The following is a 21,685-nucleotide window of genomic DNA, read 5'->3' as shown; positions in this document are numbered from 1 at the left end:
GTAGGGTATGGAGCCGACTCTTCACCGCTGGCCAGAGATTTTGGAAGATGTGGGAATACTCAACACTTCACCCCACCACACACGACCTGGTGGTGCAACACAAGATGCCATCTGTATGTGTGTGAGCGCGCGTGTGTGGGGAGCTGTAGTGTAGCACTGAATGCGCTGCGTTACGAAACTTGGCGACCTCCGTTCGATTTCCGCTCGCGGCCAACATCAGTGAAGACGCCAGTGACCCGAGGTCGACTCAGCCTCAAATGAGTACCTGGTGCGATGTGTAAACATTGCCACTAGGGAGACAAAGGCGGCCGGGCGTGGTGTTGGCCACCCACCCCCTCGTGTGCTGTGCCAGCCTTCATAAGTGCTCACTAACAGCACTTGCCTCTAAAGTCTGTTGAGGCTATACGGGGGATGTTTGTCTGTGTGCTCGTTGACATTTCAATTTTCCAGCATTTTCTCGTTTGTGGCTCTTTTTTTCATTTCCCCCCATTTGCTGTTTCCACCCTTAATGTTCAGAATTTTACGTGTTGTTTGTAAAAGTGCTTTATATCCTTAGGCATTCATATGCCAGAAACATTAATATCCGCATTTATAACTGGGTATTTTATGCGAGCGTGGAAGAGTTCGCTAATTACCCTCCAGGAGGGACCGTCTGGAGCTTCCTCTTTAAATCGAGGCCCTTCTGCCAACATTGACGTAATGAAGCAATAGCAGGGCTGCACATCTACCTTTAACCTCTAATTACACCCAGAGCCGGCCCAGCCACTAAGCGACCCTTGCAATTGCAAAGGGCCCCGTGGCCAGCAGAGGGCCCCCTAGAGTCACCGCTAGCTAGTGGATGAAAAAAATCATACATCAAAGGGGCCTCCAACCAAATTTTGCTTAGGGCCCCCAAAGGTCTAGGGCCGGTTCTGATTACACCGCATTGTTGCTGAATAGAACCCACGATGCTCGTGGGTAACTCTTGCCTACAACATCCGGCAAAACAGCGGTACGATGTTTAACAGGCTGATGAGCCTCAGAAAGTGAAATCCAGTTTCGGGTTTTCCTGCCTAAACAAATTCCGTCGAAAAAAGACGGCTCCAATGTTAATTTTGTTTTCGATGAAAGATGCTCTTTGCAATAAAGGTTTTTGTCAAATAGTTCCAACTGCAGCCTACTGGTGTGTTGAAGAGTGAATCCACAACATTCACAATCTGAGTACAGGCGATTTGCCCGTTGATGCTGGATGTAATTACCAGCGAAACGTCGTACTCAGATTGTAAATGTTGTGGATTCACTCTTCAACACAACGGTGGGCTGCAGCAGTAACTATTTGGCGTTTTGTTTACGTGACAAATCCCTTACTGATAATTGTTTTATTACCCTTCTATCTGGCAACAAAACTGACACCTTTTTTACAAGGAGTCATGTTTGCATAGACCACAATACCTCCAGCCATAATGCACGAAAAACATAACTCTGATAATATATGCACTGTCCTCGAAGTTGATTGGTCCACACCCGAGACAGCTTTCCTTAGAGCCTCGTCTCACATGGGTTGGACCAGATGACGCCAAAAGGCGCATTATGGCTGCAGGTATTGTAGTCTATGCAAACATGACTCCTTGTAACAAAGGTGTCAGTTTTGTTGCCAGATAGAAGGGTAAAAAAACAATTATATTTTTTACTGGCAAATGAGGTTCCAATGGTGTAAATCCCTTACTGATTGACCGTGTCGGGTGGTGGAGGGTTTCGACACATTTATACTTATGAGATCTAACCCAAAAACCTTTAATATGAATAATATTGGTCACGAAAGCTTACGTGTTAAACCAAAGATGCTTTTGCCCGTTACTTTTAATAGTACATTTTGTGTGTGGTAAATATGTACAGTGTGCGCTTGAGTGTGATGAACATTGAATGTAATTTTATCAGAAAAAGTTAATTGGCAGAGTGGTTTTCTGTACAAATGAGCATTGAGACAGTGCTCAGCCTCTTGGTCACAATTCCTGTAGAGCCAGCGATGGAATTCCACATTCCTATGGCAGGGGCGAATCTCTGCATACGACCAATCACTCTTGACTTCCGCACAAAGCGGTACTTATTTTCCCGACCCCCAGAGATATGATGGATGGGCTGAGTTGACCCCCTCCCATGATTTGAACTTGCAACCTTCCGATTGCAAGCCACGCGATCGACCGGCGGAGCCACGTAAAATAACCGAATGGAATTCTAAAGAATGCTGCCAAACGATGCAATGTGGAGACCAAAATAAGACAAACACAAAACCAGAGAGAACAAACCACTCAAAATAGATGGTGCACACGGAAGCCACTCGGTTTGCATTCAAATAAAACAAGTCTTTATTAAAAAGCGAAAGACTAAAATATATATTTTTTTAAATGAGAAAATAAAATGCATTAACGGATGATTAAAATTGGCGAGCTGCATTCAGTTGGTCTTTATGTCAGTAGTAGATGCCTTTAAAATAACAGACCTCGGCTATTCTTTTTTAATAAGCTCATAACACAACGTACAGTTAACAAATAAAAACCGCAGAGAACAAATTTGCAAGAAAACAAGAAACGTGAATATGTAGATGATCGAATGGTTACGTTAATGAATGCCTATTGGTATAATGGAATATGGTTTTAAAAATGGGTCCCTTATGTGCCTTTTTAAGCCATGCAATGAGTGGTATTCTAAAGCTTGTCCCATGAGTCTTGTTATCTACGAGCCGTGGTGTGTGAATGTAAACGTTTGGAGTACCATCACGAGACCCTGTGGCCGATGAACCACCTATCTACAAAGGAAGACGCAATCCAAAATGCGATCAGGTGTCATTTATATTTCATTCCGAAAAAAAAAACATCCACCCAGAGTAATGTGCCGGTTTAAAACTTTTCTGCTTCGTTTAGAATAATTGCCGATTCACTTCTCAAATCAGCCATTATGACTCAAGTTACCAACACATGTTCATTTCAAATTGATCAAACATAGGTATGCACTCACTGCTGCACTGCGATGTATTTGAAATTCCGGCTCCCAGAATGCACTGCACATCACATCCACGGTAATATCACATTTTGTTTTTTTTAAATCGCAGTTGCCGCGCAAAGACCAAAAGGCCTCAAAATGGCAAGCGGCCAGCAACATACTGCACTATTGAAGGTGTAAATGGACATTGGCTAATACGTTTGTTGAATCGCGGAAGGCCATGCACGCTTTCGGCGAAAGAGATGATGTGGGAGAGAATTCCGAAGTTGAGCAGTGCGAGAAAAGAAGCAGAAAAGATAAGTGTTGTGGCCTGCAGTATAGTGGTTGAACTGTGTGGGTGATCCAAACACAGTGAGTCTAGTAGACCGGGTAACTGAACACAGGTAGAAGAATCCGAGTGAAGTTCATGGAATCATGGGAATAGTGACCTTAGTAGCAGCAATAGAAGAGTGATCAAGGAGCCGGCTGACTACATCGCAGTTGTGCGGCACTTAAAAAGTGGCTGAATAATTTGAAAGTTACGAGTTGAGAACTATTTGGCTTTGGGTTGAGACTTCCTTAAAACTAATGCTCGTATGCAACATTTTTTTAAAGCCAATGTGGAACCATCCCGATGTTAGTTATCACTATCTTTGTTCAGAATTCATGGAACACTTGGCTATGCTAGTTGAGGGAAATATTATACTGTAAATATATACCAACTAATGGTATATTTTAAAAATAGAACGTATGCGTTGCTGTGAAGCAGTATGGGTAAACGCATGCATTAGCATAACTCCATTCTGTGTCACCACAAAAACATCTACGTTTTAGCCATATCCCTATTGGCTTTCCAGACCAATATTATCAAGCCGCATTTGTTGAAGCAAGAAAAGTGTGGAGCATTTATTGAATAAGTCTTACTGCTGATGATACCCAGAAGGTTTAATACATACTTTTTTGCATTATTTATACAGAACGGACAGTCTGGTTATATATGCTTTTACCCACTCCAAGTGGAGTGTGCTCTGATATGGTATGAACATGATTTCATAACATGTTCATGACTGAATAATTGCCCAGCATCAAATCAATTTGTATCGTGACATCTAATTCCTCTATGCCAGTCTTACCATTTGCATTTCACTTGTAATGTGCTTATTTGTTTTCGCACACTAGCAATGCGGTTAAAATTAACAGGCACCAATATAAATGATCGAACAAAAATAAATCAATAAAAAAAAACAGCGTAACAGCATTTGCAAAGTAACATAAGCCCTATAGGAAGATGCGTAAACATGCAAAGTGTACCCTCGTAGCTGTACCATGCACGCTTGTTCTATTTAGCCATATTTATATGGCTGAGTAATAAATTTTTTTGTCTATCGACTAATGAATATACTTTTAAAACTAACTATTATTTAGTTTGTTACTTTATTCCTGACCGTGTGATACTGATCTCCCTGAACTCTGTTTTCGAGCAGTACCACGTGCTGTTCGGCATGATGTCTGACGTTTCGCCCCCAACGTACTGGCAGCTTCTTCAGGAAACGTCAGATACCGTGGTATACAATGCGCGGAACAACTCGAAAACATGTCAGAGAGCCATACAGCACAGCCACGGAAACTTCAGTAAATATCCCAACATCATCCGTGAATTCGTTTCCAATCATCTCTCAAGCGTGTCCCATTTGATATAACACTCAAAAAAGTGTCTTTAAGATCCTCCTCACAAAGATCCCCATTTCCCTTGTAGTGGTAAATACTGAAAATTAGATTTATTTTTAAAAAGAAAAACATAAAACAGTGTATTACTGTATTACGAGTATCATTATAGACCATCGAGATATATTTAAGCAGCATGCATTTGTAAACTATACACAGCAAATAATCTCAAAGTAATATTAAGCCTGGAGTTTTTATAAGATTGAAGGCAAAACAAATATATGATTAGGCACTGATGGCTTTCGGCATTTCCACACCTGTGGTTTGTAACTTTGTAGACCACGAGGACCGAGGGAGCAGGGGTGAATTAGGCAACACCCAAGTGGGTCCCATCAGTCCATTCGTAATGATGCACCAATTCAATGATTCTAATATCTATTCGTAAGCTCGTGATACATGCACTGGGTCATACGTGTAAGAATCAATGTCAATATAGAGTGCTGTGGTTAGTGCACGGTGCTAAAGACTTAAGTACAATTCCCGGTCATGGGCAAGTGGTATCTGACCCGTTCCTGCACCACCACTCGCATTAAGCCCACAATGCCTAATGTGGTGAAGTATGGTGAAACAAACCCTGATGGCTTTGCATCATGGGGAGGCCTTCATCCAGCAACTTGATAGGCAAAGAGCTGTGCATTTACAGGGTCTCTGTGGTAGTATCATGTGTAATTAAATCACTTATAAGTGGACGACAATGTTGAGATAGGTCTGTGAAACTAAAGGCACACTTGGCAGGAGGGTTGCCATCTTAGCCTGGCTTTCCCCGGATTATCCAATCTTTGAGGTAGCTGGTCCTGGGAAATCTGCAAGTTTTCATTCAAAGTCCCAGAATTTTTGTCAGTCTACACTTACAATACACAACTTTAAGACAATGCTTATAGTTGCAGTTCTCGCCTCTTCCAGTTTTGTCAAATATATTCGTCTTCCCATATGTCCTGGCTTTCTGTACCCCAGAGATACAACTTTACCGTATAAACCTCAGCATGTTCGTCATGGTGTTGAAGGCACATTGTATCGAGATTTGAGAAAGTCCCAAGCGTTCGAGATCATCCCAGCTGTGGTTGTTTACAACAGTTCTGCTATATGCTGATTAAGATCCCTCAAACCTTTCAGTTTTTTGGCACACAATTCATCTTTTATAAAACTCCAAAATTCAACCACATTTCAAATGTTGTCCAATTATAATGATTTAATAATGAATGATGACTATAAAGGAACCCCGTTATATATTATGTCATATATAAATCTGTTCACTTGACCCCTGCACCTACTAGTAGGCCACCACATTTACAATAAACTTAACACAGTTGTCAATAACACTGCGGCCTTAAAAGGAGAAACATACAATAGGCAAAGTAGCATCACCTACAATATACTTTTCCTTTAAAGGCCACAGCGTTATTGACGAATGTGTTTAGACGTTTGTTGTTTGTGTTTGCACACCACTGCCAAGTCAGTATCACCAAATAATCTGACTAACTTTACAGATTATTTCAGCATTGGGGAAAATCACGTAAACTTCAGCCACATGCTTTGTCCGTCTGTAACATTCTAACATAAGGACAATTCATATTCCCAACTATTTCCACTGGGTATCTCGTCCTACGTTTAACAGATTCATTTAATTAAGTGTATCATCAGACTTTTTAATTGCAATTTCAAGCGAGAGTACAGTGTAGTGTTTGTGGCTTTTTACCAATTCCCAACTTGAAAAGTGGAGGCAAATGCCACTACTGTACTTGACAGTGGCTCTTCCAATCCATTGCCCAATGCCACGACCACAATCACTACCACTGCGCCACAGTGCCACCTTGATACGACAAAATATTCCTCCATGAAATCGCCATTGGGAACAGTGCACTGCAACAACATGCTCGGGCCTAGTGGAGGAGTTAAAATACACGATAGTCACTCAGCAAAACAAATCTTTAAATACAATTCCACAATTAATTGCTATTTTTGCAACAAGTGCATATTAGTTGAAGTGTGTCTTCTGAAGATACATTGTTTTAGTCAGCCCTACAATATGCATATAGAACACATTAACATAAAACTACTGAAAACAGTACGTAAATAAAGGTAACGTTTTAGTGTGAGCAAATACAGTACAGGACCATATATGTATCCGTTTTCGCTCTTGCTTTGCACCACGATACTTTAGTAGAGTATACAGTAACTGGCACTTATTGGCAAGTGATTTAGTTACAAGTATAGTTATGACACGTTTCCAATAATAAATCGCTGTACTCTTCTCGTAATTGTCTATAACTGTGAGTAACACTGCAGTAATCATTTTGGCAATCAAACTTTCATGTCATGTTAAAATTACTGTACGTACTAAATTACTACAGATTATTGTTCAACTACATCTGCTGGTTAGCCTCAAATGGAGCTCACTACACTATATCTATAGAGTATTGCTAAATATAAAAACTTTTTTTTTCTTTGGGATAAATTGATATTCGTTTTTAACTGTATTTTACTTTGGTATTCAGCTTTGGCATTGGTAGTATGTAAGCCATTTGAAAGCACCTTTCGTATAAAGTTATTACTGTACTTGATATGTCATTATGCAAACCACAGTGCTGGTGTTCCTTTATGTAACCTTATATCTGTGCTAAAGCATACATTGAAATCCCATCATTAAAAATATACCAGTGGTTTACAAAAACAAACACACATTTTTTTCTGGGTCATTACACTGCTCGCTTTACGCACTTTTTTAAGCCGAATTTTAGTGAACAAACAACCACACAGTCTGTAGTGACACAAGGCAAGAGACGGCCGAAGCGAGGCCTAGTAACGACGCGTGTACGAGTACGACGTGTACCCAGAAGCGTTGCCAGACGAAAAACTCATCGGAGATCCGAACCCCATGAGGCCCTGGCCTACGCCCGCATCGAAACTTCCCCTTCGCGAGCCGGGCCTGGAGCCCGAACGCGAGCCTGATTGCGAGCCGTATGCAGAGCCCAAGCCTCCGCTGATGCCAATGACGCCGCTGGCCTCCAGCAGCCGGACTCCACTCTCCGAATCCACCATGCACCGGTCCATTGCCTCCTTGTAGGACATGCGTGTGCGGCTCTTTGGGCACGTGAGGTACTTGAAGTGCGCATTGATGTCGCGGAGTTTCTGCACCAGAACGAGATCCACCAGGCCCCAGTTGACGCTGTCTTCCAGGGATGTGCGCTGCCCAGTGCCCGGGTCCACGATGCCACCCGTAAGGTACTGAGCCTCCAGGAAACGGCGGCCTGACTCATAGGTGATCAGCCCTTTCTTCATTGCCACCATGATTGGCACCTTCATCTTTGTAATGGGGTCTTCGTAGCCAGTGAAGGCCTTCTCGGCAACGGACACCATCTGAATTAAACGATTGTCCAGAAGGCCACATGTGACGGCATCCCTTAAGTTGTATCGCCTCCCAGTGGTTGGGTCGATGATACCTCCTGTGCATGCTTGAATCTCCAGTAGCCTCTGGGCAGTGAAATTGTCCACCAGCTTGCGCTGCAAAGCTTCGTAGATGGAGATTTTTTCAAGCTTTTGGTTATCCAAGATTCCGCCTACTGGCTGTGTCTCCTCAACAGGATCGTTCCACATGCCCAGAACCCGGCTGGGATCTGGGCTAAGCATTGGGCTGCCTGGTATAATGGAACTACTGCATGCTGCTGGTGCTGAGGGTGGTCATTCTGGAGTGATAGTCTGTGCTGCTGCTCGAGGTCAACTTTCCAGACAAGACGTCAGCGAGCTCTGTGATTGCGAGCTTTCCCGAACGATACTGCGTCATGGTGCTCTGCGTAATGACTCCCTTCTTCAAGGCCTCCTCAATGCTGAAACTGCGGCCTGTGCGTCGGTCCACCAAAATGGAGGACACGACACCATCGCCGGTTGTGGTTGTGATCTCCTCCCACTCGCACTCTTGCTCGGACAGCTGGATGTAGGTCTGATGGTCAATCAGCTTCCTCTTGTAAGCTTCGTAAACTGTCAACTCTTCGTTGGTGTCTGGGTCAACGATGACAACTTTACGCTTCCTCACGGACGATTTGGAGGACATCTTCCGCTCTTTTTTCTTCTCCTTAATTGGTAGAAGAGAAAGCCCCGTGGCGGGGTCTTTGATGCAGCGCTGAAACAGGTCCAAGTAAGAGAGATTTTCTTCAGTGTTTGGGTCGAAGAATCCCTTGGTGTCGTCACTGGGATCGAGCAAAATTTGGTTCATTTCCTCATCGAAGAGCCCTCGCGTGTAGGCCATCTCCACGGGAATACGGTGGCTGGCCTGTGGGTCAATGATGCCTCCCGTGGCGATTTGTGCCTCTAAAAGGCGGATGCCGTGCTCCTTGATTATCAGCCCTTTCTTCATGGCTTGGAAGAGAGACATGACTTCACCAGAAAACTTATCAATGTAACCGGTCACAGCACGCTCTGCAGAGAGAAGTTTGTCTAGGTATTCTGGACCAACCAGTCGCCTTTTCACTGCCTCATCGACAGACATCTTCATGTTATTCACAGGATCAATCATATAGCCTGTTGCTGCCTGCGACTCCATCAACACCAGTCCTGTGCCAGGCCGTAAGAATCCCCGCTTTATGCCACTGTACAATGGAAGCTTCTCCCTTGTCGCTTCAATGTACAAACCGGCAATGCCGCTTGTGCCTTCAAGGTACCCTCGGATAGTGCCTGAGACCTCGTCTATTGATCTCGATCCCTCCCTGAGCTGCTTTGCCATCTCTGTAGTCAATATGTTGGAATTGAGCAGCTCGCTCAGGGTGACCTGGCGACGCAGGCCCTTGAAGGTGACCTCCTTCTTCCCTGTGCGAATGAGCTCCCTGTCTTGAATGATTTCGATGATTATTATGATGATGCGCTTGATGGTGATCTTTCCAGTGCGATACTGCACAATCAGCTCATTGCGTTTCTCATCACCAATCAAGTTGGTGTCGTAAAGGACCTCCCAAACGGTCATCTTTTTCCCGGCCATATCTCCAACTGGGATCTCTACTACCTCATCCTCCAGAGCTTTTTTGGCATCTTCAATCGTGTAAGTGTATGTTATTTCTGTCACTGGGGCAGCAGCAGCATTGTAATCGGTTACTGTGATGCTGGGGGCATTGGCAGCAACACTAGTAGAAACGCTCAATTCTATCCCGCCATTGCTATGGTTCTGTCCACCCATGTTCTGCACTTGCAATTGTTGATGCTCAAGCTCAAGCCGCCTTCGTTCTTCCTCCATTTGTAACAACAATCTCTGCTTCTCAATCTTCTGAAGTTCCACTCTCTTGAGCTCTTCAATCTCCTGAAACTCAATTATCTTGCGTTCCTCCATCTGTTGGAAGTCGACCCTCCGTTGCTCCTCCATCTTCTGCAGCTCGAGTTTTGTTCTCTGGTCAAGCCGCTCCATCTCAAGCTTCCTTTCAAGCTCCACCCTCTGATGGTTTTCCTCAAGCTCCCTGAGCTTTTTTAGAAGCTCGTCCTTCTCCTGTTCAGCACGCAGCTTGTCTGCCTCTGCTTGCATTCTTTGTTGCTCCAGCATGTCAATGACTTCCCTTCCGAAGCCAGGACTGCTCTGCTGCTGCAGCTGATATATCGGAGGCTCACGTTGCTGCTGCTGCTGCTGAAGCAGAGATTCCTGCATCTGAAGTCTCAGCTGAACATTCTCTTCTTCTTGCTGGTGGCGGATTTTGGCCTCGGCCTCCAGCTGAGCTTTAGTTTTCCTGAGCTCTTCTTCATACATCTTCTGGAGCCGGGCCTTCTCCTCGTCCAGAAACTTCTGCTTCAGCAAGAGGGCTTCATTCTCATCCATTTGAGAGGTGCTGTCTTGAAGATACTCCCTCTGAAAAATCACGACTTCCTTGGGATGTGTAGTGGTCTCTTGTGGAGCCACCTACAAAGGAAGTGACTGTTAATCAAACAGCACCACTTAAATCAATAAATATATAAAGCTTATTTATGTGTGAGCATAAAAAACATACAAAAAGTGTTTATTTAATCAATAAATACATAGAATCGGTTTATAATTTTAAAGACTGTGAAAATACTATCCTTTAGCTGCAGAATTTATTATCACGAAGATAACTGACATTTCCTCAAAAGGTAAAGTTGCAGCCCTGAAAATACTTTCTCATGCTACTGCTGGCAAAAGGGCTTTCACTCGTGGGAGATCTAAAGTAGGTTCTGTAATTTAGGCTTTTAATCTTCCACACTGGCCAGACGTTGGTGGCAGTATCGATGCCTTGCCGCACCACACAAGCGACTTGCCAATTGACTATGTCCATCTATACTGCCGACTACACAGCGGGAGAGATTTAATAAACTTGCTGTTTCAACTGCTCCATCGGTAGTGCAGTGTGATGACCATTACAGCATGGTAACTTCCCAGAGCATTTATTTGTGTTTACTGACGTTCAGGTTTTTTGAACCCAGAAAAAGCCAAAGTGTGTTTTGTTTAAAAAAAAAAACCTGCAGCTTTTTAAACTCTATATGGTATTACATTTATACACTTTTTGTTTGTTAGTTTTTTTAACGACCTTTATTTTAATGATTAATGAATGCTCAATACCTGCGTAGCTTGAATATGAAACTTTTCCGCCTCCTGTCTCAGCCTCTCCTTCTCTTGCTCCAATGTGACGATGAAGCATCTCAGTTTGACCACCTCACTCTCCATCTGCAGCTCCTTCTCGCTTCTGCTGTCCACCTCCGTTTCCTGCAGCTGCTTCACCTTCAGGAGAACCTGCTTCTCTGCCTCGAGCCTCTGCTGACTAATTTCCTCTGCCTGGGCCTTCTCTCGAATGGCCTCTTCCTGGGCCTTTGCTCGTTCCTTGGTCAGCTCTTCGATGTGTTGCCTTAGACGGTCCGCCTCGGACGACGCCTCCTGCTGCCTGCGCCGCTCCTCTTCCAAGGTCCGCTGAAAGGCCTGGGTCTCGCTCTCCAGCTGCTGCTCAATCTTTTGGCGATCTTTGACAAGCTTCTGAGCCTCCTTGCTCGATTCGGACTGAAGTCGGTTGAACTCGGCGATGGCTTGCTTCTTTTCCTGGGCCAGCTGTTCCGCCAGGGCCCTCTGTTTCACCAGCTCAGCTTCGGCCTGCTGCCGCAAGTTCGTGGACTCCTCAGCCTTTGATCGAAGGCGAGTGGCCTCTTCCGCAAGAAGTGTCATTTTGTGTGCTTCATCCTCCAAGACCTTTTGCATGTTGTGCGAGTCAGACAGTGCATGCAATCTGTTCATTTCCTCAGCCTGGTTTTTTTGCCTGAGGAGCTCCTCCATTTGGGCTTTGAGTAACGCAAGTTCCTCCTCCACCAATTGTTTCTGTCTGGTTGTCTCTGCAACTTCGAGTTTGAGTCGGTTCAGTTCATCCTCCAGGAGAGATTTTTGATGCTCGGTTTTTTGCAGGAGTGCGCGCATGTTGTTGAACTCCTCTTCCACCTCTGCTTTTTGTTGTAATATTTTTTCCACCTGCAGCCTCTGTCGCTCAAACTCCTCTTCGGCGAGTTGCTTCAAGTTCAGGGCCTCTTGCTCGGCACGAGCTCTCTTTGCGGCCTCGTTCTCTGCCTCTTTCCTCAGCCTCTCGGCCTCCCCCTGCAAAAGGGCTTTTAGCTGCGCATCTTCCTCCGCCTGAGACTGCAGCAGGAACACCTGCTCCGCTTGCTTGCGCAGGTTGTTTGCCTCCTGCTCGGCGGCCAGTCTCGCCTGGTCCGCTTCTTCTGCGGCCTTCTGTGCCAACTCTGCCTCATCCCTGAGTTTGGTCAACATCTCCTCGTCCTGCTGCCGAACCTTGTTGAACTCTGCGTCCTTCTCAGCCAGTGCGGCAAGGCGGGCCTTCTCCTCTGCAGCCAGACGTTTTTGCGCAGCCTCCTCTGCGAGCTTGACCTGGTTAGTGGCTTCACTCTCCGCTTTCTGCTTCAGGGCGAGAGCTTCCTCCGCTTTTTTCTTGAGACGTTCCAGCTCTACCTGAGCAGCCTGGAACTGACTCGTTGCAAGCTTTTCAGCCTCAAATTTCTGATGAACGACCTCATCTGCCTCTTTCTTCTTCACGGCTTCCTCTTGAGCCACCATCTTCAATTGGGCTACTTCATCTTCAGCTTTTTTCTTAAGTTGTGCTGTTTCTTCTGCCTCCTTTACAATTACCTGCAACTGTGCTTCAAGCTCTTGTTTACCTCTAGACGCATTTTCAAACTCCAATCTGATTATGCGTATTTCTTCCTCAATCTGCCGGCGATTCAATACAGTCTCCTCAACCATTATTTTGTGGCGATGGAGTTCAATTTCAGACTGCTTCTGGATTTTTGCCATCTCTTCCTCGATCGCCCTTTTCTGCTGGGCTGACTGCTCCTCAAGAAGTCTACGTTGTTCAGCTTCCACTTCAGCGTCTGCGCGAAGTTTGTTGGCTTCTTCCACTGCCTGCATTTTCTCTTGTGCGAGACGATCAGCGAGGGCCTTCTGTTTGGCCAGCTCCTCCTCAGCCTGTTGCCGCAATTTGCCAGTTTCCTCACTCTTTGCACGCAGCTTAGAGGCTTCCTCAGCAAGGCTTTTCATCTTTGTGGCCTCTTCCTCTAAGATCTTCTGAATGTTCTGAGACTCTGCTGTGGCTCTCTGCCGGTTTTCCTCCTCAGTCTTGCCTTTTAGCCTCAGGAGATCTTCCATTTGGGCCTTCACCTCAGCCAGTTCATCTTCCACCAAGCTTTTTTGCTGAATGGCTTCCATTACTTGGACTTTCAATCGATTGAGTTCTTCTTCAAGCAGACCTTTTTGCTTCTGTGTTTTTTTAAGCAAATGTCGCATTTTTGCAAGTTCGTTTTCTGCCGATTCCTTCTGCTCCATTATATTTTCCGCCAGCAGCCTCTGTCGTTCGAACTCTTCCTCGGCGAGCTGCTTCAAGTTGAGGGCCTCTTGCTCGGCACGAGCTCTCTTTGCGGCCTCATTCTCGGCCTCTTTCCTCAGCCTCTCGGCCTCCCCCTGCAAAAGGGCTTTTAGCTGCGCATCTTCCTCCGCTTGAGACTGCAGCAAGAACACCTGCTCCGCTTGCTTGCGCAGGTTGTTTGCCTCCTGCTCGGCGGCCAGTCTTGCCTGATCTGCTTCTTCTGCGGCCTTCCGTGCCAACTCCGCCTCATCCCTGAGTTTGGTCAACATCTTCTCGTCCTGCTGCCGAACCTTGTTGAACTCTGCGTCCTTCTCAGCCAGTGCGGCAAGGCGGGCCTTCTCCTCTGCGGCCAGACGTTTCTGTGCAGCATCCTCTGCTAGTTTAACTCTTTTGGCCGCCTCATCCTCTGCCTTCTGTTTCAGCACAAGCGCTTCCTCCGCTTTTCTTTTCAGTTGCTCCAGCTCTTCCTGAGCAACCTGGAACTGACTTGCAGCAAGCTTTTCAGCTTGAACTTTTTTATGAACGACTTGCTCTGCCTCGTTTTTCTTCATGGCTTCTTCCTGAGCAAGCTTCTTCAGTTGTGCGGCCTCCCCTTCTGCTTTCTCTTTCAGGCGAGTTGTCTCCTCCGTTGCCACTTGAAGTTTTTGCAGCTGCTTTTCCAGATCTGCCTTTCCCTTGGAGGCATTTTCAAAATTCACCCTGATGATATGGATTTCCTCCTCAATTTGTCGTCTCTGAAAAATGGTCTCCTCGACCAAGAGCTTTTGCCTCTGAATCTCCAGCTCTGAGTGCTTCTGGATTTCGGCCATCTCCACCTCAATAGCCTGTTTCTGCTGTGCAGCTTGCTCTTCGAGGAGCTTCCTTTGCTTGGCTTCCCCTTCTGCCAGCTGTCTCAGCCGCTCGTTCTCCTCCGCTTGTTCTTGCAGCACTCTCTCTGCATCATCCTTAAGTTGGCTGGCCTGCTGAATGATGAGCAATTTTTCTTTATGCGCCTTCTCTGCCTCCGCACGCTGCCGGGAAGTCTCTTCTTCCATTATTCGCCGATGCTGCATGGCCTCGTCAGCCAGCTTCTTGAGACGAGCCGCCTCTTCTGCAAGCTGCTTCATCTTGGCGGCTTCTTCCTCGAGAATCTTCTCAGTCTTCTCTTTTTCAGCATTTGCCTTCAGCTGGTTCTCCTCTTCTACTTTGAACCGAAGCTTAATGAGTTCGTCCATCTGTGATCGGACTTTGGCCAGCTCCTCCTCCAGCAAGGTCTTCTGCCTTATCGCTTCAGCCACCTCGGCCTTAAGCCTCTGAAGTTCGTCTTCGAGCAGCGACTTCTGCTGCTCTGAGTCTTGCATGAGTATGAGCAGTCTCTTCACCTCCTGTTCTGCCTGTTGCTTCTGCTGCGTCGTCTTCTCGGAAAGCTTGAGCTGTTTACCCAGCTCGTCCTCAGCCTGCGATTTCTGCTTCTGCGCCAGTTGCTGAGCTTCACCCCGGGCTTTAGCCTCACGCTCAGCTGCTGCTTTTTGTTTCTCGGCTTCCTGCTGAGCCTGGCTTTTTTCTCGCGCCAATTCCTCGGCCTTATTTTTCTGCTCCAAGGCCTCCTGTGCTTTTTGCATCCACATCTCAAGCTCAGCCTTGGCGGTCGCCTGGGCCCTTTCTGCGTCGTCTGCAACCTTCTTGCGTAGCATTGCCTCCCTCTTCAAGTCCACAATCATTGTCTGTTCCTCCTGCTGCATTTGTTGCAGCTCCACAAAGGTGGCCTTCTGGGCCTGGATCTCAGCCTCTGCACTCTTCTGGAACGCCTCCTGAGCAACAGCGATCTGCCTCTTTGCCTCCTCTTCCGCTTGCTGCTTTCTATTCTGGGCCTCCTCAGCGATCTTCTTGAGTCTCTCTACCTCAGCAAGGGCCGCTCTCTTCTGACTTGCAGCCTCTTGTTCGGCCGCTATTTTTTTCTTGAGCTCCGCCTCGGCTTCCTCCTTGCGCCGAGCCTCCGTCTCGGCCAGCTGACGGTATTTGGCAGTCTCTTGCTCGGCGGCCTTCAGCCGTCTCTCGGCCTCCTCTGCTCTGGCTCGGAGGGCGTCCAGCTCATCCTCCGCCTCATTCTTACGGCGGGAGGCCCTCTCAAGCTCCATGCGGATTATGAGGATCTCCTCCTCGACCTGCTTCCTCTGGCTCACGGCATCATTTACCAGGGCAGCCTGTCGGCGAACCTCAGCATTCGAGCTCTGCCGCAGTTCCACCACCTGCTGGTCCAGGGCCTCCTTCTGAGATGACGTAGCCTCGGCATAGGACCGCCGCTTGCTGGCGTCGTGATGGATCTGCTGCCTAAGGCGGTCTGCCTCCTCTTCTGCCTGGGCCTTGCCACGTGCGTAGTTCTCTGAGATTTGGCGCTGGCGCTCCAGTTCGTCTTGAATGTCGGCAAGGCGTCGGAGGGCATCCTGCGCTTCGCTGTGTTGCTGCTGCAGCTGTTGTTGTTGCTGCAGCTGTTGTTGCTGCGGCTGCTGGCTCATCTGTTTTGCTTGCCTCTATGTACATGGAGTGGCACGAGATATTTCACACAGTGAGCGACGTTGATGCATTGCGCGCCCTCGTTTTCTGCAATAAGCCTTGAATATATCACCAGGTTTGTGTTTTGAGGTCATAAACTGAAGCCACAACAAATGCCAGGCACCGAAGGTTACAAAAGCATCCAAGGTCCACTCAATTTAGGGTAGCATTCATTAATATGATTTAGCGTGTTATTGGCAAACCCAAACATCACAACAAGGACATTTCATGCTTTTTTAAAACTGGGTTAGAGATTGTTTCACCCCTTCCAGTGTTTTATTGTCATTTTTGTTTTGTTGTTTTCATAGTTTACTTTTTTCCCCATTCAAAACCGATATGGCACTTGCTTTAGGAAGACAGCAGTTTGAAGTGACAGCTGAGAGAACACTGCAGGAAGTATCCGAAGGAAAAGTTTTAGGCTGAATCTTGAGGAGGCAGCAACACACAAACAGCAGAAGGCCTTTGATTGACACCAGCAGGCTCGACAGACACGCAAGCACTTTGAAGAGTAGGTGAAGTATCTTCGACATACCGAAGGGGAGCATTTTGTGATGACATTTCCACAGAGTTTAATTTCAGCTACATGTATCTGAACCCCATTGAGTGATCATCCATTTGAATGTCATTTATAAAGGCAGCTTAAGGGGCTCAATAATATATAAATGAGTTCCACATGTTCGTTTAATAATGAGCATTGCATGTAATTGACTCCCGTGATTTGGCCTACAACCAAATCAGAATGAATATGCTTGGAACGCATCTGAGCTTGTAAGCTAAACTAGGTGTTAACCAATCATCCCAATGTAGCACTTTTATGAAAAGAGCCTTGATATTTCATCAGCTTTTTCTGGGTAGATACATGCCATTATTAAACTAATTCCAAAACTTGCCTGTCATGTGTGTTATTTTTTGTAAGTACGAAGAGTTCGCGAAAACGCAGCAGCGGGATTGATACACGGAAGGTGTTTAAAAAGAAGCATCGTCCCTTTGAGAGAATGAAGAACCAAACGAGAGTTCCATGCATTGATTTTTTTCACCCCCCCCCAAGACGGTTAACGGAGGGAAAGAAAAAATTCCACCGGCTGCGCAGAGTGCATCCACACAGCCCCAGAACCCTGACAAAAGAGGACACAGGACAGAGTCTTGAGGCCCCGGAGGGTGTGCATTTATTGTTACCACAGCGTCGCTCGCTTTGTCTTTGCGCCGAGAGGAATGTTACAAGCACACACAGGCGACACGCAAAACTCGATTTAGCACCCGCAGAGAGCGCAGGCAGATTTCCAGAGGAGTCGAAAGTAAAAAAGGCACATTTGAAAACTAAAAAGGACAGGTAAATTTTATAGTAGGAATATCGAGATATGTTTTAGGGTTGAGTACATTGGCTGCATGTTCTTATTGGTTTGTGCCATTTTCTTGATTGATAAATTTAACTGAGTACACAGTTAAATTTATATTCATTGTGCTGAATGCAATTTTATTCTATGGTGTATTTCGGGTATCACTCTTTAGGAGAAGTGAAACAAAACTGCGAAAACACTGCAAAAGGGTCAGAAAACCCAGCTGTTTATTCACATCAGTAATTACTCCATCTATTTTATTTAAATATATTTTCAAGAGCACAGGTGGCTGTTTCCAGCATCAAAGCTTTAAAATAATACGCGAGTGTGCGACTTGTGATATTTTTGAAAAGGTCAGAACAAATTGACCTTCCGTACACGCTGGCACTAATGACCCTTTCCAATACTCATCAAAAAGCAATCACCTCCCAGTGCCCGCCAGAAAGAAATACCGAACTCATTAACCAATTGCACGCTTAAGAATGCGACCAATTTTAAGCTATTGGTTTTTTTTACTGAAATGTAAAACAAAAACCTGGGTCGCAAACGAAACCGATTACTTAAAAAGTGGCATGAAAGACATCAGGTCTTAAAATATTTTTAAAATATCCGTGCATGTATTTTATGAATGCATATATTTTTAAAAAGGTATCGGTCACACTTTGATAAAATGTGTCTTCACAGACCATAGTCAAATGTCAATGTAGATTGCTAATCAACCTCGCATCAGACCTAAGCCAGCGGTGAAACTGTCATATTGTGTCTATCCATAGGTACAAGTTTCTATTTTTTTAACCCCACAAAAATGGGATATGAATTCAGAAACCCTGCAACTACGAGACCAAGCGCTCTTTCACAACCGAGCCACCTGGCTGGATTTCACCGGACACAGGAATGGAACAATATCGGGAAACCAAAAAAAATACAAAAACTACTGGCACATTGTGGTGGCAGCAACACAACGCCACTCCAATGCCTCTCAGTAACCTGCCCTCCTACATACTGCAAACGACGTGCCCCACCCATCACAGCCTCCTCATCCTAATCACCTCTACAATGCAAAACTGCCAAGGTCCTTGCCCTGTCCTGCAATGCATCTGTTATGCACAGCAATTTAAAATCGTTCCCATGCCTGTCTCAGAAACCTTGAAAAAAGATGAACGCTCCAATATAATTGCACAATTCAGCTTGTCAAGATTTTCTGTACATGCACCTTGTCACATTTCAAATCAAGATGCAAAAAGGTGCAAGTATGTCGAAGACTCGATGCAACCTCACCTGGTTCATAACAGAGGTAACAAACTTGAGTTTCAAATGCACTTTGGTTTACGTCAGATGATCGTAAATTGATTGCAGCAACAACCCTCACCCTACGCTTTAATCTTTTCCCTTCAGTATCGTGTTGGCGAGTGCTTAAATGCACACGTATATTTTGTGTTTGTTACGGTGCCCACTTCATTTATATCAAGGTACGAAGAAGGAAGGTTTTTTTTTTCATGAAATGAGAAAGCAAGAAGGAGATGTCAGAAGTGCCATATCCATTTAAACAAATAAATAAACAAACAAAAACAACATAAACCTGGCAGTGATGGGTAAAGAATGTCATGACCTTGTGTGATGGGAGATTAAACGAAAAATAAATTAAAACCGGCTTCGGTCATCACGAAGGAGATAAATCATGCCAGTAACCGGCGGTAACAACGACCGGAGAGGGCATCTCATTATTTTGACCTTCAAAACACTTTCCCGCATGCAAATACTGATGATTGCGTTGAATTCACTGCAGCACGTATTCGGCGATTATTCAAAAAATCTAATTTGCTACGTAAAAAAAACATCGACATTTTTTAAAAGTCATATTTGGATAAGTGCTTACATTAATGTCAAATTGAACGAAAAGACGTTCCTCTGACAGCCAAGTGCCCAATGTTGTGTGGTCAGAGGTCAAGCGCACCACACCCAAAGCACGGTCCATCACAATCAGGCAGCGTTAGTGCCATAAGCAGCAGGCGCAATCAAGCTCCGGCATTCTCTGTCACCAAGCCCAACACCAATCGCGCACGCACATGCACTTTGCAAGAAGAAAAAACCCGCAACGTTATGGCAAAAGTCAGATACCACCACCACCTCCTCCGACCCCGCCAACAGCTAATCAAACAACAACATGAAAACATTCACACTAACTTTTGAACCAACCGTTTAAAGGAATTAAATATCGCAAATGCACAACTCATGAGTTGACGATAGATAAACTGAGGAAAAGTTCAAAACAAATCTTTAAACAATGTGTCCCGTTCTGCCTGGCATTCTCCATGAGCCAGAGATCCGAGGCTTTGATTGGCCCGAGACGATGAGCGCGTGGTAGCGCGTGGTAGCGAGTGTTTGTGTCCGTAAGTACGCGCGCGCCCGTGTGTGTGTGTGCAACGAGCACTCACCTGCTCTCCCTGCAGACGCTGCAGTGTCTCGCTGATGAACTTCACGTACTGGCTCGTCATCGTCACCAGCGCCGTGTATCGGGTCCGCAGGGTCATGTACTATTATGCAGAAAAACGCCAACACCCACCAATGTGATCACCGTACAACGGCAGCGTCATCGCTATACGACAATGCATCAGTGTATCATACGATGAGCAGTGTTGTCTGTTCCGCAAAAAATGTGAAGTCTTGATTATCCTCGCCAATGTTCATTTATTGTTTGGAAATTATATTTTCTGACATGTTGAAATAACATACACCAATTAAACTCCTAAACATATAGCCGTTATCCATGATATTAATGGCTTGCGAAAGTTTTTCCAGAGTGACAGCTTGACAATTTTTACGACGCCATTTTATCAGTTCATTTGTGAGATTTTAATTGGTTCTTGTGTACCTGACCATTTTGCTAATTAATTAGCATTCCAAAATCGTAAAGCCGCAACAATTTGAAGAATCTTCATAATTGGGGCTGGCTTCTGTTGCGTTAACAGCGCCGCGGTGGCGCCACGAGTTTAAAAACACGCCGGTGCGATACAACAACCTGTGGGTCGGTATTCCGACCGACAGACAAGGCAGGCCCGCAAGCGGACGGTCGAGTGCGACGGGTGTCTCCCGTTGACCTCTGACCTCCTGCATGATGGAGTCGCTGGTGGAGAGCAGGCGGCGACGTTTCACCGGCGACCTCTGGTGTGTGTCCACCATCGCCTTGTAGGTCATCAGCTGCAGCTCGTAGTCCTAGGGCACAAGGTGCAGCTTCATCAGGACATTCAGTGTCAAGAGTGCAAATGTGCCCCCAACCTAGAATTATTTGAACGTTTTTATTAGACGCAGCAGACCCAACAAAGGGCTTCAGAGTGCCGTACGGGAAATGTAAAGCCGCAACAATTTGAAATGGGAGAAGCTTAGCGGTTAAACATAGTTTCTTCAGGCACAGCATTCCAAACATGAGGGCCAAGAACCGAAAAAAGCCAAGCTCCGAAACGGTTTTTGCCGAAAGCGTGGCTAACAGAGGAGCATGGTGCGCAAGGACCTCAACCCAATCGGTTCTCACTGTAACCAAATCGTTGTGCATGTGACTTAACCACTGTCATGTGCTACCCTGTGTGCCTTTTATCACAAGCGTCGTGGTGACGTCACCGCCACTTAGTGGCGAATGGCGGTTGTTGTTGTTGCCTTTAATCTTATTTCAGCTCGCTCACCCCAAGTCCTACCTTTTGAAAATTCCGTTGGGTTTATCTATTGCTCTCTTTGTGGTAAGGGTATGGATGTGGATTTATTCATCGCTGAGACGCCACGGTTTCTCAAAGCAACATGGGAAAAATGTAAAAGATATCATCAGGGCTAAAATAGGGAAAGTGGAATGAGTGGGGGATAACAGAAAACGAAACAACATGAAAGACCAATGGGAGAGGGACACGACGGAGGAAGGTACAAGACAGCGACTGGAGCGTGCACACAGAATGTGGACCCAGACAAGTCAAACGAGAGTCCTAGCACCAGCAGCGATATCCGGAACAGACGATAGTGCAAAATAAAAAAATAAACGTTTGGCCTGGGTGAGACAATAATGCTTGATGTGTTTGTCCTGGGACACACAAATATCTCAAATAACGAGTACACACCAACAGTGCTCAAAGGAGCGGAGTGCTTGTTATCAAGTTAAACCAATGCACACGCTTTCAGTAAGCGCGTCACACTGAGCGTGTTTACCTTGGCGGCCAGCGAGTACTGCTCCGAGTACTTCTGGCATTCGTCCACCTTGACCTGATTCTTCTCGATGTCCATCGCCAGAGCCTGCAGTGAGTGACACAA

General features: G+C 45.8%; 1 protein-coding gene across 21 annotated transcripts in view; it reads right to left on the bottom strand.

Annotated features, from left to right (window-relative positions):
• Nucleotides 1-21,685, bottom strand: part of LOC133352837 (microtubule-actin cross-linking factor 1-like) — a 326,018-nt gene that overhangs the window by 161,377 nt on the left and 142,956 nt on the right. For all 21 annotated transcript variants that reach the window (XM_061568768.1, XM_061568771.1, XM_061568769.1 and 18 more), the window contains 3 exons: nt 21,584-21,667; nt 20,501-20,608; nt 19,831-19,929 (listed from right to left, as the gene is read on the bottom strand). In XM_061568768.1, coding sequence (XP_061424752.1) covers nt 19,831-19,929; nt 20,501-20,608; nt 21,584-21,667 — 291 coding nt within the window. The remainder of the gene's footprint in view (nt 1-19,830; nt 19,930-20,500; nt 20,609-21,583; nt 21,668-21,685) is intronic.

The sequence above is a fragment of the Lethenteron reissneri genome, chromosome 42, assembly GCF_015708825.2.
Source record: "Lethenteron reissneri isolate LAM-NWPU_2019-01 chromosome 42, ASM1570882v1, whole genome shotgun sequence".
Lineage (NCBI taxonomy): Eukaryota > Metazoa > Chordata > Hyperoartia > Petromyzontiformes > Petromyzontidae > Lethenteron > Lethenteron reissneri.
This window is presented reverse-complemented; position numbering and strand designations above follow the sequence as displayed.